The 13,147-nt window shown below is 47.2% G+C and overlaps 1 protein-coding gene across 7 annotated transcripts in view; it reads left to right on the forward strand.

Annotated features, from left to right (window-relative positions):
• The first annotated feature begins 898 nt into the window (after positions 1 to 898).
• The window catches only part of CADPS2 (calcium dependent secretion activator 2), a 343,854-nt gene continuing 331,605 nt past the window's right edge, over positions 899 to 13,147 (forward strand). For 3 of the 7 annotated variants that reach the window (XM_083399351.1, XM_083399353.1, XM_083399352.1), the window contains exon 1: positions 899 to 1,439. In XM_083399351.1, coding sequence (XP_083255477.1) covers positions 1,080 to 1,439 — 360 coding nt within the window. In that variant the 5' untranslated portion in view covers positions 899 to 1,079. The remainder of the gene's footprint in view (positions 1,440 to 13,147) is intronic. The other 4 variants (XM_083399349.1, XM_083399350.1, XM_083399354.1 and 1 more) reach the window with 2 other exon arrangements.

Here is a 13,147-nt window from a genome sequence, read left to right on the forward strand (position 1 = left end):
TTGATTTAGGGGGGCAGCTTCCCCCTGGCTATGCCCATGCACCCTTGCCTACCAGAACCCTTAGTTTCCCCCCACCCAAAAAAACCCCAATTTCCCCGAGGAAAGAGAGAGCATCCTGTGGCTTATGGTTCTCAAGTAGTTTTGCAGTGAGAAATATTATCCAAAGTTGACGGAGCCCTGCAGGTGTATTTAAGGTGGGGGGGGGGAGGAGATCTCTAGCATGCAGGCGCAATTTCCCCCCTCCCCGTGTAAACATGGGCGTTACCAGGATTTATGTTCCGGGAGGGGGGCAGGCAAACCTCAGTTAAGTCTTCCTATTGATTTACTCGCTGGGGAGGCGGGCGGGACGCAGCTGCAGCAGTACAGTGGTACCTCGGGTTACAAACGCTTCAGGTTACATACGCTTCAGGTTACAGACTCCGCTAACCCAGAAATAGTGCTTCAGGTTAAGAACTTTGCTTCAGGATGAGAACAGAAATCGTGCTCTGGCGGCGCGGCGGCAGCAGGAGGAGCTAAAGTGGTGCTTCAGGTTAAGAACAGTTTCAGGTTCAGAACGGACCTCCGGAACGAATTAAGTACTTAACCCGAGGTACCACTGTATAAAGCTGCTGGGTTATAAAGGTTGGGCAATTGTAGGGCCCGGGAGCACCGAAAGCTCGTGGCTGATCCTGCTCACTGAGAAAGAGAAAGGGTCTTTGGCGCGGCGCGCCTTTCGCCTTCTGTTCCACGTGTTGCTTGTTGTGGGCGCTACAGGTTTCCCACCTGTGCGTCTCGGCGCCGCTGCTGTCGGCGAGGCGGAGCCGCGGTCGGAGAAGTGACAGGCCAGCGCGGGCTCTGATAGGATCCCCGGTGGAAAACAGCGCCCAAGCTCGACCCCTTTCCCCCCAAACTCCGCCTCTCCTCCTCTCTCTCTTTCTCTTTCTCACGGCTGCCGCCGGCGGCTCGCTGGTAGGAAATAGTCGGGCGTGGAAGCTCGACGTGTCCGGAAAGGTGCGCGCTGGTCCGGCAGCTGCAGGCGCCTTTGCGCGCGGCGCTCTTTCTCGCCTGCAGACGGCCGCGGGGAGCGAGCGGGCACCATTATGCTGGACCCGTCGTCTAGCGAAGAAGAGTCGGACGAGGTGCTGGACGAAGACCGGCGGGAGGTGCTGGTGGTGGCGGCGGCGGCCAGCTCGCCGCGCACCCTCTCTGCCGCGCACCGAGAGCCCGGGCGCCCGGGGAACCGCGGCGTTGGAGACGGCGGCAGTGGTGGCGGCGCGTCTGGGCGCCCGGCGAGCCCCAGCCCTTCGGTGCGCAGCGAAGGCAGGGAAGAGCAAGAGCGGCTACAGAAGGAGGAGAGCGAGAAGCGGCTCCGGCTGCAGCTGTACGCCTTCATCGTGCGCTGCATCGCGTACCCGTTCAACGCCAAGCAGCCCACCGACATGGCCCGGCGGCAGCAGAAGGTGAGGCGCGCCCGGAGCGCAGCGCCAGCCGGACTCGGCCGCAGGACGAGCCGATGCTTCCCATTCCGCCCCTTCTGAGCGGCGGATGGTTTGGCTAGGGGGGGAAAGGTCCGGCGGGCGGGAGGACTTTCCCTTTCCAGCCACTTTCCCCTCCCACTTTCAGCCTCCCGAGCAGGAAACTGCAGGCATCGCATGCAACTGGTAGCGCGAGCCTCTGTTTGCAAATCGCCTGCATTGCAATGCGTGCCCGGAAGATCTCCGCGCACCGAAGCGGTTCCCAATAACTTGTGGGTTCTGCGAGCCAGGATTTCTGTCGCGGGGGACAATTAGTCAGGCTTTATGGGGGGGGGGAGGGAGGGCAGGACACCCACCTGTCACTATCCTCTGTCTAGCAGACTCCCAATGCAATGTCTCACCAACAGTTGTTTTAAATCACTTTCTCTTGACCTCAAGTGCTCAGAAAAATCTGTTAAAAATTGCCTGAAATTTCTACTTTTAGTTATTTTTATTTATTTACGTCCATGTCTGGGGGTGGGTGAGGGGGAGAAGAGATTCACAGCGGGTCGCAGGATCTTCTCGGTTCTTCCACCTGGTCTTTCAGTAGATCGAGCTCCCCCCTCCTTTTCTTTCTGGCTGCAGTATGTTTTGTGTCAGTGGGTCACACGGCGCAGAGACCGGGAAGTAAACTCTTCCCCTGTGTGCTGAGAAATGCCTGTGCGCGCAACTGCTGCCTCTTGGATGGCGTTGCCGCTCTTCCTTTGCTGCAACAGGTTGAGCCGCTCTTTCCTAGTTAGCAGGAGCCGGGAAGGGGGGTTGGGAAGCAGCGCTTCGAGCGCACGCAGCTCGCGGGCAGGCGCGCAGACGGCTGGGTTGGTGGGGTCAAGTCTCGGCGGTCGTGTAACGCGGATTCCTCAAGAAACGTCAGCTCTGCTGCTCGCTGTGGAGCCGGAAAGCCGGAAGGAAACGCTCTCTGCAGCGTAATCCCCGTGCAGTTAAATGCGGGATATAGAAACATAGGAATCTGCTTTATAGCCAGTCGCATACCGTTGGTATTGTTGACACAGGCAGTCAGCGGCTCTCAAGCCTTTCCTGGTTACGCCATGCCAGGGAAGGAAGCGAGGACCTTCCGTTCTGCCTGCAAAGCGTGTGCTTTGAGCTATTGTCCCCCATCCCGCTGTGTTTAGTGGGGCACAGTTCCTAATAAGTATTTTTTGGACTCCAGTCTTTACATTTGCAGTCCTGTACCCACTTACCTGGAAGGAAGTCCCAGAGAATTGAACGGGGCTGACATCCTAAGACATGTATAGGATTGCAGTAAGAGGTTAGGTTAGCACAGAACAAAATTTGGAGATATTACACTGGAAGGGCTGAACATTGGGGGACTGGGTGGATTGGTGCTGCTTGAATTCAGTAGGGTTTACTCTGGAGCAAGATGTTTATTCAGTGGTAGCCTAAGGGGTTTATGTGCCTTTGTTTATTATAACAGCTTCACCAAGTTGCAGTAACTCTAGTCAGCTGATACTTTGTTATAATATGGGCACAGCATTATCTCCAGTTGCCGAGACCGGCATTGTTTTCCTGCTACTTAAGCATCTCTCTCTGTGCCTCTTGAAGGTGATACATGGTTTCCTTTGGAAAGCAGGTGATTGAAAGCAAGATGCTTAGGGGAAATAATAGAGTAGAAATTGCTTCAGGCAACAAGACATCCATTTTGCTTGGGTCCCCTGTGCAACTGTGTGTTAAGAGACCGTCGCCCAATGAAATGAAGCTATTGACACGCCAATAAAACAGAAAAGAATTGTATCTGACTAGCCAAGGATTATTTAGGGACGAGCTTCTTCAACTGTAGCATCCTTTAGTTGCAAAAGGGAGTGGGGCTGACTTCCTTGAAAGGCCTTTTATTTTATGATGTCCCTGAGCATAATAAAGTATGGAGGTTAAAAACAACAACTTTTGAATGGTGCGTTGTGTGAGTACAGGGCTTCCCATCCCTAACATAGGTTCATCTTTCTCCTCATCCAGTGTGGTGTAGTGGTTAAGAGCGGTGGACTCGTAATCTGGTGAACCGGGTTTGCTTCCCCGCTCCTCCACATGCAGCTGCTGGGTGACCTTGGGCCAGTCACACTTCTCTGAAGTCTCTCAGCTCACTCACCTTGCAGTTTGTTGTGGGGGAGGAAGGGAAAGGAGATTGTTAGCCACTTTGAGACTCCTTAGGGTAGTGATAAAGCGGGATATCAAATCCAAACTCTCTCTCTCTCTCTCTCTCTCTCTCTCTCATCCTCCTCTTCAGCTCCATTTCCTTGGGTTAAATTGGACCCCAGTTCTTTTTTAGGGCCAGATCTCTGTGTGAGATTAGCCTTCTAGTGAATGCTTTTTGACAACAGATTTGAGGAGTTGAAGAAAATTTCATGTCCAGTCTGAACACCTTCTCTGAAAAGTTCTGTGAGCAGGCTGCTGTGTTCCAACGAGAGACCGCATATTTTGCATACAGAATGAGTTCTCAGGTTCAAACCATGGCCTCTCCGGATAAGGCTGCAAAAGACTCTTATTTGCATCCCCAGAGAGCTGCTTCCAGTCAGTGTAATCAGCGTAGAGTGAGGTGTGTGTTTGTTGAGTGGGCAAAATGCTTTGTCGGATGGACCAATAGTCTCTCTCTGTAGAAAGCAACTTTCTCTTCTAGATTCCTGCAAGCTCCTGGAGGTATCAGGAGAAGTTCAGAAGTATTTTCAGTCAGTGGTGTAGCGTGGGGGGTGCAGGGGGGCCCGGCCGCACCGGGCGCAACATCGGGGGGGGGGGGGCGCTCAGCTCTCTGCCCCTACCTGGCTCACTCACTCTCTCTCACTGCAGTGCTGGCTGTGCGAATCTGATCCGAGCTCCCGGGTCGCCGCCCACTGTGGAGGGGAGGGTGCCAGGCGTGCGGTGCGGAGAGAGAGCGAGGGACCATCTGGGGGAGGGACAGTGCAGCGGGGGGGGGGTGTGCAAATTACTTGCCTTGCCCCGGGTTAGGGGGCGCAAATTACTTGCCTTGCCCCGGGTGCTGACAACCCACGCTACGCCACTGTTTTCAGTCCTGGCATAGCATTTTCCACATTAATTCCTCCATCATAGTCTAAAATGGTGCCCATGAAGAGAAAACCTTGGTTATGAGGGAGCCACTTAATGGTATTTTTCTCCATAACACCTACTAGGTTGTCATTCAAGGCTTTATTATTTGGGGTAATGTGGTGGTATTCTCTTGACTGTCTGGTGTGCTGCTACCAAGAGTTATGAAAGTACCTTATTGTGACTCTTGTGATTACTCTACCAATTTATTGAAGGTTATTCACCAAAGCTAGACTAAACGTCTTTCCTTCTGCAGTGTTGGATGGCAGGTTGAAAGTAGTTCCCTACCAGGACAGGCTTTGCTCGTGTGCTCAAGACATCGATTCCATAAAACATATTTTGTTGCACTGTGCGAAATATGAGCAAGCCAGGGCTGAACTGATATTACCCTTGCTGGTACCTTTCCTGGGAAAATCAGAGGCTCACTAAGTCAGGTTCCTATTGGAAGACCAGACAAATGCTAGAACATTAGCAGTGGCCAAGTTTTTATTGGTGGTTGCAAGAACCAATGATCCCTATATTCTAAACAAAATGCTTGTTTAACCTGGAGGTAGGCTGTCTGAATTGTGTATTGCTTTGTAACGATTTGTTGGGTCTCTGGACCGTAATAAAGATGGTTGTTGCTGCTGTTGATTACTGTATGTCAGTGGTGCAATGGGAGACTCTTTTTCTGCTTTGACTGGGGTTTCCCAAATTAGACCTCAAAGTGACTACCTTGATAAGTAGTCATTTTTATTTTCTGCCCCACCAATACATTCCTCTTGATTTTGTGACAATTAATGTGCTTACTGGGGGTGGGAGAACAATGTGGAAAAACTGTAAGGTCAGTGGACAACATAGCTTGATGAAGACAACCCAGCCAGATGGGTGGGGTATAAATAATTGTGGTAGAATTGGCCTCTGAAGAGCAGACTAAAGGATGGGTATTGGGTGAAAAACATTTGACATCTTATCCTGAATTAAATGCTACCTGTAATCGTTGCTCAGAAGTGATGGCTCCTGTATACTGTAATTAATGGACCTGAGTTTCATTTGCTTTGGGCATTTACGTACATTTGGCAGGGAGACATTAATTTCTATATTGCAGTGGAATTGTGTCTGCAACAGAAGCCCGTAGATATGATCATCAATCTTGCTTAAATGCTAGTACTGAGAGATGTGGGTTTTGAGAAATTCTTTGAAACCTTCCCTGTTTCTTTGGTAGCAATTGGAATGTTTTACTTGTTCCAATTGCAGCTTCATTTAAGTGTCCTTAAAAAAATTTAATTCTTTAGGCCTACTGGAATCCAGCTGTTTGAGAATGACTAAAGCACATGGCTTTATTTAGGCAAACAATGCTAAATGGACCCAAAAATGAATGGTACTGTATTGTAGTACAGAGAAACTGAAGACTTCACAAACCTGTTTTGTAAGGGCAAAGCCTATTGGTATTGATTTTCTGTGTTCTAGATTAGTAAATAATTGCTGTTCTCTTTTTGTACCCCTGAGTATAAATTGCAGGGGCTACTGAAGTTTCCTTTTCTTTTCCGAATTTCATTGAATTCTCTGGCATTCCTCAAACTGCTTAATTATCGAGTCCTGCATTAGTGGGGAGTTTCTGCAAAAATATTCCTGGATATGTTTGTGCAGCTAGAAACCAGCAGATCTAGGAGTTGGTTAATAAAAATGAGATCTTCAGACCTCCAGATCCTAAAGGATGTTAAGCTTTTAAAATAAATATGTAGAAGAGCACTGGAAGACTGATGCCTGTCTTGGAATGAAATGAGGCACACTGAGTTCTTTTGCAAGGTATCTTCGTGATACCTTCTCACAGCAGATGATTTGCTGTCTTTGTTCTTGATGCACAGCAACCCCATCTGTCATTTTTTTCTTGCTCTTCATTTGTCACTACTTTGAGCTTGTCCATTTGTGTCGTCTCCATCATTTCTTCATGTGCCTCCCTTTCATTCCTCCTCCTCCTCCTCATAATAATAATAATAATAATAATAATAATAATAATAATAATAAATTTTATTTATACCCTGCCCTCCCCAGCCAAGACAGGGCTCAGGGCAGCTAACACCAAGTATAAAAAACAGTTGATTGAAATACAACTTAAAAACAAGATTAAAATATGACATTAAAACATTAAAATGCAGCCTCATTTCAGTAGGAACTCAAATAAAAAACTTTTTGGGGGATGAAAACATCAAGTCTTCAAGGCCAACTATCCAGACTAGTCCTACGTGGGCCAGAAAAAAGCCAGGGAAGTCCCCAAATAGGAGTTCCATCACAGAAAGAGAAAAAAGGAAAGAGGGGGAGGGGATCAAGTTGTTTCCAAGCCAAAGGCCAGGCGGAACAACTCTGTCTTACAGGTCCTGCAGAAAGAAATCAGATCCTGCAGGGCCCTGGTCTCATGAGACAGAGCGTTCCACCAGGCCGGAGCCAGTGTTGAAAAGGCCCTGGCTCTGGTTGAGGCTAATCTGACTTCCTTAGACGCCTGTGTCCCAGAATTGGGAGAGAACTGGAGGGGACCAGTCAGCTCAGATGTGGTGGGCTCTTTTGGATTCTACACCACAAATCACAAGTCATTCGGATCAGCATGGCTCCCATGCAGAGGTCTGCTTGCCCTGTTCTGTTTCCTCCAACCCCCAGGGAATGGCGTGGCAGGGCTAATGGAGCATTCCCTATGTGTGTGTAACAGTTATTACTAAGCAACTCTGGCAGTCTTACTTTTCCTTACTGTTTAGGGTAAAAGCTACCCATTATTCAGATTTCAGCCTTGGGCAATTTTAAAGCTGCAAAACTGAACTTAAATGGTTTAAAGCATATTCAGATCCGGAACAAAATAGATTCAAATGCAATTACAAATGTAGATGGACTATGATTAAAATTAAGGCACAGGGCCTTGGCACATCTCTTTGTATTAATACAGTGACCTCAGCTAAAGTTTTCCATTCCTGCTGTGCACTAGACTGTGTGTAGGTTTTGCTAATTGATTTCTCCATGCGTTGTGTCTGTGATTTACCATAATGCGAGTTATGTCCTACAAGCAATAGGAAACTCACCTCAGACTTCTAAAAACAAGTGCTATGTCTGTGGAAGTTCCTGTAATAGATATATAGTTTGGTCAAAACATGCCATTCCATCAGAATATCTACACTGTAGGAAACTTCCTACACTTGTACAGTGGTGCCTTGCAAGACGAAATTAATTCGTTCTGCGAGTTTTTTCGTCTTGTGAATTTTTTCATCTTGCGAAGCACCACTATGTATTGACGGTTTCCCATAGGAATGCATTGGCAGTTTTTTAAAAAAGGCGCAAGACGTTTTCATCTTGCGAAGCAAGCCCATAGGGAAATCCGTCCTGCGAAGCAACTCAGAAAACAAAAAACTATTTCGTCTTGTGAGTTTTTCGTCTTGCTAGGCATTCGTCTTGCGAGGTACCACTGTACTTCAATGTTTAATGGTGGAAGTGAGATGTAACTGAGACAAATAACTCCTTAGATGGTAAAATAGATAACTCATCCTATGATAAGTCTCTCCCTGTGTTCTGGCCTTTTCTCTACAGTAATCTGTCTCTTCTCTTTCCCCTCCCCACATGCCTAACATGTACCTCAAAGTCAGAGTCGTACAGTTTTGCCATGTGGAGAGTTAAGGCCTGAGCTTGTGGTAATTTCTCTCTGTAAGTCGAAACTATGTTAGAAACTCTGATATACAGGGGGTTCAAAAAGTAACTATACACCTATGGAGAGTGCATTTATAGTAGGTGTACAGTTACTTTTCATACACTCTGTATAAGCTAGTGCCAAATAGCTCCATAAACCAAGTTTGCAATCGCCCAAAACGGAATGTCTAGTTTCCATTTTGGGGCAAGATGGCTCTAAGGTCTTCTTTTTCAAATGATGAATTGATTGTGATTGATTCTCAGTTAAACATCTGGCTAGTTCAGATGACAACCTTGACCTAGCTTAAGAGCATTGAGAACTTAAAGAAGAAAAGTCACTTGATCCAGGGACTATTCCAACCTCTTTTTCCTAATGGCGACTACTCCTGTTCAGGCAGCACAGAAAAAGCTTTTTGCTTCCTAAAATTCATTCTGATTGTGCAGATAAAATATAACTAATAGAAGTAATAGAATTCTACAGGTTGTGGTATGAGTATGTGAAAACAGTCAGGATCCAAGGATCCTCAGGGATGCACCTCCAGGTAGTGGAGATCTCAAGCACCATCCTAGCGCCCAGGCATCTTCACTTGGTTGCAAGTGGCCAATAGGTAAAGGTAAAGGGACCCCTGAGCATGAGGTCTGGTCGTGGCCGACTCTGGGGTTACAGCGCGCATCTCGCTTTATTGGCCGAGGGAGCCGGTGTACAGCTTCTGGGTCATGTGGCCAGCATGACTAAGCCGCTTCTGGCAAACCAGAGCAGCGCACGGAAACGGCATTTAGCTTCCCGCCGGAGTGGTACCTATTTATTTACTTGCACTTATGTGCTTTCGAAGTGCTAGGTTGGCAGGAGCAGGGACTGAGCAACCGGAGCTCACCCCGTCGTGGGGATTTGAACTGCCGACCTTCTGATCAGCAAGCCCTAGGCTCTGTGGTTTAACCCACAGCGCCACCCGCGTCCCATACAAGTGGCCAATAGCTAGGTGCAAAATGTGCCTGTCACCAGGCTAATTTCAAACACTAAAATAATGGTGCATTTGAGAATTCTGCATTGGCATGGCTGTTGATTGACTGTTGAGTGAAGGCCATCTGGCATGCCTGCCCATTTTCTCCACCAGTTCCCTCTTCAGGACAAATGAGTAGCTAACCTTCACAGGCTGATACCAGTGCGGACGTTGTGTGGATTTCACATGCACTTGGTCCCTCAAAAGATAGCACATCTTCTGTATTTAGTTCCTGTGTATTCTGTTCAATAGATTACTGTCATGTTCAAACAAGTTATTAAGGTCGCCCTTTGAAAAACATGAGTGATTGGAGTCGCAGGTCTATGCAATAAATTTCCAGAGTTCAACCTTCTGACAATTGTGCTTCTTCTTCTTCTTCTTCTTCTTTTTAAGGACCTAACTTTCCAAGGGGTGATTTGCTGCTCCCCAGTGTTCTTTCCGTTTTATGTTTCTGCTAACGATTAATAATGGGCTACTTCTGTCTGCTCATTCACACTTGCTCAACATGTAGCATTTGCAGCCTCCAGTATCTTGCGAGGTGTGCTGCTATTTTTATGCTACTGAAAATGACTTTCCCCAGGGAATTCTCCCGGGGATTGTCTCCCGTTGCTTGACACAGGCTGTTAACGGATGCAGTGATAGCCTTTTCATGCTTGATGGGATCATTGTTGGCCGTGTTAGAAACTCAGATATATACGGTAATAATCCAGGTGCCAAGTGCCTCCTTAAACCAAGGCTACAGTCACCAAAATGGAAAGTCTAGTTGCCATTTTGGGGCCAGACAGCTCAAAAGTTGTATTTTCCAACATGGCTTTTTGGTTCCTGAAATTAGTTCTGATTGTGCAGATAAAATATCACGGGTGGAATTCTACAGGATGTGTTGCTAGTGTGTGAAAACAAGTAAGACCCAAGGATTCCCCAGGCATGCACCTCCATATGGTGGAGACGTCAGGCACCATCCTGGCACCCGGGCATCTTTATTGGTCACAAGTGGCTGATAAAGCTAAAAGTAAAGGGACCCCTGACCATTCGGTCCAGTCGTGGCCGACTCTGGGGTTGCGGCGCTCATCTCGCTTTATAGTACAGCTTCCGGGTCATGTGGCCAGCATGACTAAGCCGCTTCTGGCAAACCAGAGCAGCGCACAGAAACGCCATTTACCTTCCCGCCAGAGCGGTGCCTACTTATCTACTTGCACTTTGACGTGTTTTTGAACTGCTAGGTTGGCAGGAGCAGGGACCGAGCAACGGGAGCTCACCCCGTCGCGGGCATTCGAACTGCCGATCTTCTGATTGGCAAGTCCTAGGCTCTGTGGTTTAACCCACAGCGCCACCTGCGTCCCAAGTGGCTGATAACCAGGGGCAAAATGCCCCTGGTGAATTTCAAATGTTGGTTGTCCATATCTGAAGCAGGGATCCTGAACAGGAGCAGATCCACATATGAAATGCACCAGTTCTGTGTGCTGGTTTGTACTCTCCACAAGTGAGGAAACTGTTTATGTGGTATGAAGCAACAGTGTGACCATACGCTCCACCATGTGCCCGATGTAGTCAACATTGGACTGCGTATGTGCAACATATGTTAAGTTCCATGGAGGTGCATGTGCCCTTTTTGACTTGTTAGGTGTGAACTTCACTGCCCTCGCTTATCAACACCATAGAGTGTCCCTCTGCCTATAGCGCCCCCCCTTTGTCAGTAAAACTGGCTTCTCATTTTTGTGTGTGTGCAAAAGTTGGCCCTTCAAACTTAGAGTGACTTTTCTTTTTGAACACTTAGAATATGTTTGTGAACATTCCCAGTCCCCGCAGCAGATCATCCAGTGACTCCAGAGGTTTGCTTGTGGCAAGAGTTTTTTATTTAAACTTCTTAAAATAATAATAGTAATAATAATGTTTCTTGGAAAGATACTTGAGTTTATGTAGGGTGGGAAGTTATTTGCGGCATGCATTTAACAGCGAAATGAAAACATCAGCTTGAATGTGTATGTTTATAGGGAGTTTGTTACAACTTGGTGTGCAACTGTTACAACTTCTAGCAGTATAAAAAAGAGTTGTGCTTTTTTAAACTATGGCAAGCTCCATATCGGAAAGCGCAGATACATGCTCTGTAAGTTCATTGTAAAAGGCCAACTCTAAAATGCAGAAATGACTGAAAAGCAATTGTTCTTTCTCTCCTCTGGCACGGAACCCTGTTGCCTAAAAAGCCAGATTCTAGTTTGAAGGCTGGTGAGATTTTTCTGAATCAGTGCCATTTTTAATTTTGGGGAATTAGAAATAGGAGCCTGAGTATGAGGAGATGAACAAGGCCCACAGGCCCAATGCTTGATATGGTACTACTGGTTCTGCATCAACCGTTGGAAGTATAAACAATCCAAATTGTGTGTGTTCACACACACACAAATACAGGGTTTTTTTGGGGGGGAGGGGGACTCACTGATATGGCATACTTGCACCCTTTTTTGATGCTCATGGCAGCCATTTTGAGCTGGCACCCGTGACAATATGTACACAGATAACTACTTTTTAAAACCAAAACAACAACATCACGTTAGTTGCTAGAACTCATGTTTTGCTAAAGGGGCTGAGGGTGCCAACACAAAATGGTTGCCGTGGGTTGTAAACAGAGGCTGTATATACACATTCAGACAAGCATGTACATTTGAAGTTCATATCGTGATACTTGTTTCAACCCTGATGTGTGTGTCTGTGGGTGTGCTATGCAAAAATCACAATGTGGTAAAGACTATGAAACAGCCAATGCCTCTACATAGCTCCATCCTTATTTCAGACATTGTGATGTATCGGTATATGGCGAGGTTTAGCTGGTTATACATTTCCGAGCACAATTCAAAGTGTTGGTGTTGACCTTTAAAACCCTAAATGGCTTCAGTACAGTATACCTGAAGGAGTGTCTCCACCCCCATCGTTCTGCCCAGACACTGAGGTCCAGCGCCGAGGGCCTTCTGGCGGTTCCCTCACTGCGAGGTTACAGGGAACCAGGCAGAGGGCCTTCTCAGTAGTGGCACCCTCCCTGTGGAACGCCCTCCCACCAGATGTCAAAGAGAAGAACAACTACCAGACATTTAGAAGACATCTGAAGGCAGCCCTGTTTAGGGAAGCTTTTAATGTTTAACAGACCACTGTGTTTTAATACAGTGGTACCTCGCAAGACGAATGCCTCGCAAGACGAAAAACTCGCAAGACGAAAGAGTTTTTTGTTTTCTGAGTTGCTTCGCAAGACGAATTTCCCTATGGGCTTGCTTCACAAGACGAAAACGTCTTGCGCCTTTTTCTTAAAACCGTGAATGCATTCCTATGGGAAACCGTCAATGCATTTCCTATGGGAAACCATGCTTCGCAGGACGAAAAAATTCACAAGACGAAAAAACTCGCAGAACGAATTAATTTCGTCTTGCGAGGCACCACTGTACTTTGTTGGAAGCCGCCCAGGGTGGCTGGGGAGACCCAGCCAGATGGGCGGGGTATAAATAAATTATTATTATTATATATCATGATGTTGAAAACCAGAATTGCCCATCCCTAGTTGTATGTGAACAAGCTTCCCCATGAATTGGAACCCCGATTGTGCAGATCTCCACATTGGATGAATGGGGAATTCATACATGTACTGCTAGTCCCCCTCTCAAGACTTCCTGCTCCTCAGTGCACGGATGACAGGAACATGGTGGCAGGATTGTGAATGGAGGGCCCTTCAGAGAGTTGTGGGAGGGGAGAACAGATTGGTGCTTCCACGTGGCATCAAATGAGTAACCGCTCTGAATTTTCTGTGATGAACATTCCATTTTGCAAAGAGATGGGAAATGTAAACAGCCCAAAGCTCAACTTACAGTCATCACCCAATACTCTCTCTGGCCCTCCTATCTTATCTGACACAATTAACTGCCTTTTCTTTTGTGGAATATTCATTAGGGAGAGCGATGGAAGCAACACATTTCAAACAAA

This window comes from Podarcis tiliguerta (genome assembly GCF_965153285.1).
Source record: "Podarcis tiliguerta genome assembly, chromosome: 10".
In the NCBI taxonomy this organism is placed as follows: Eukaryota; Metazoa; Chordata; class Lepidosauria; order Squamata; family Lacertidae; genus Podarcis; species Podarcis tiliguerta.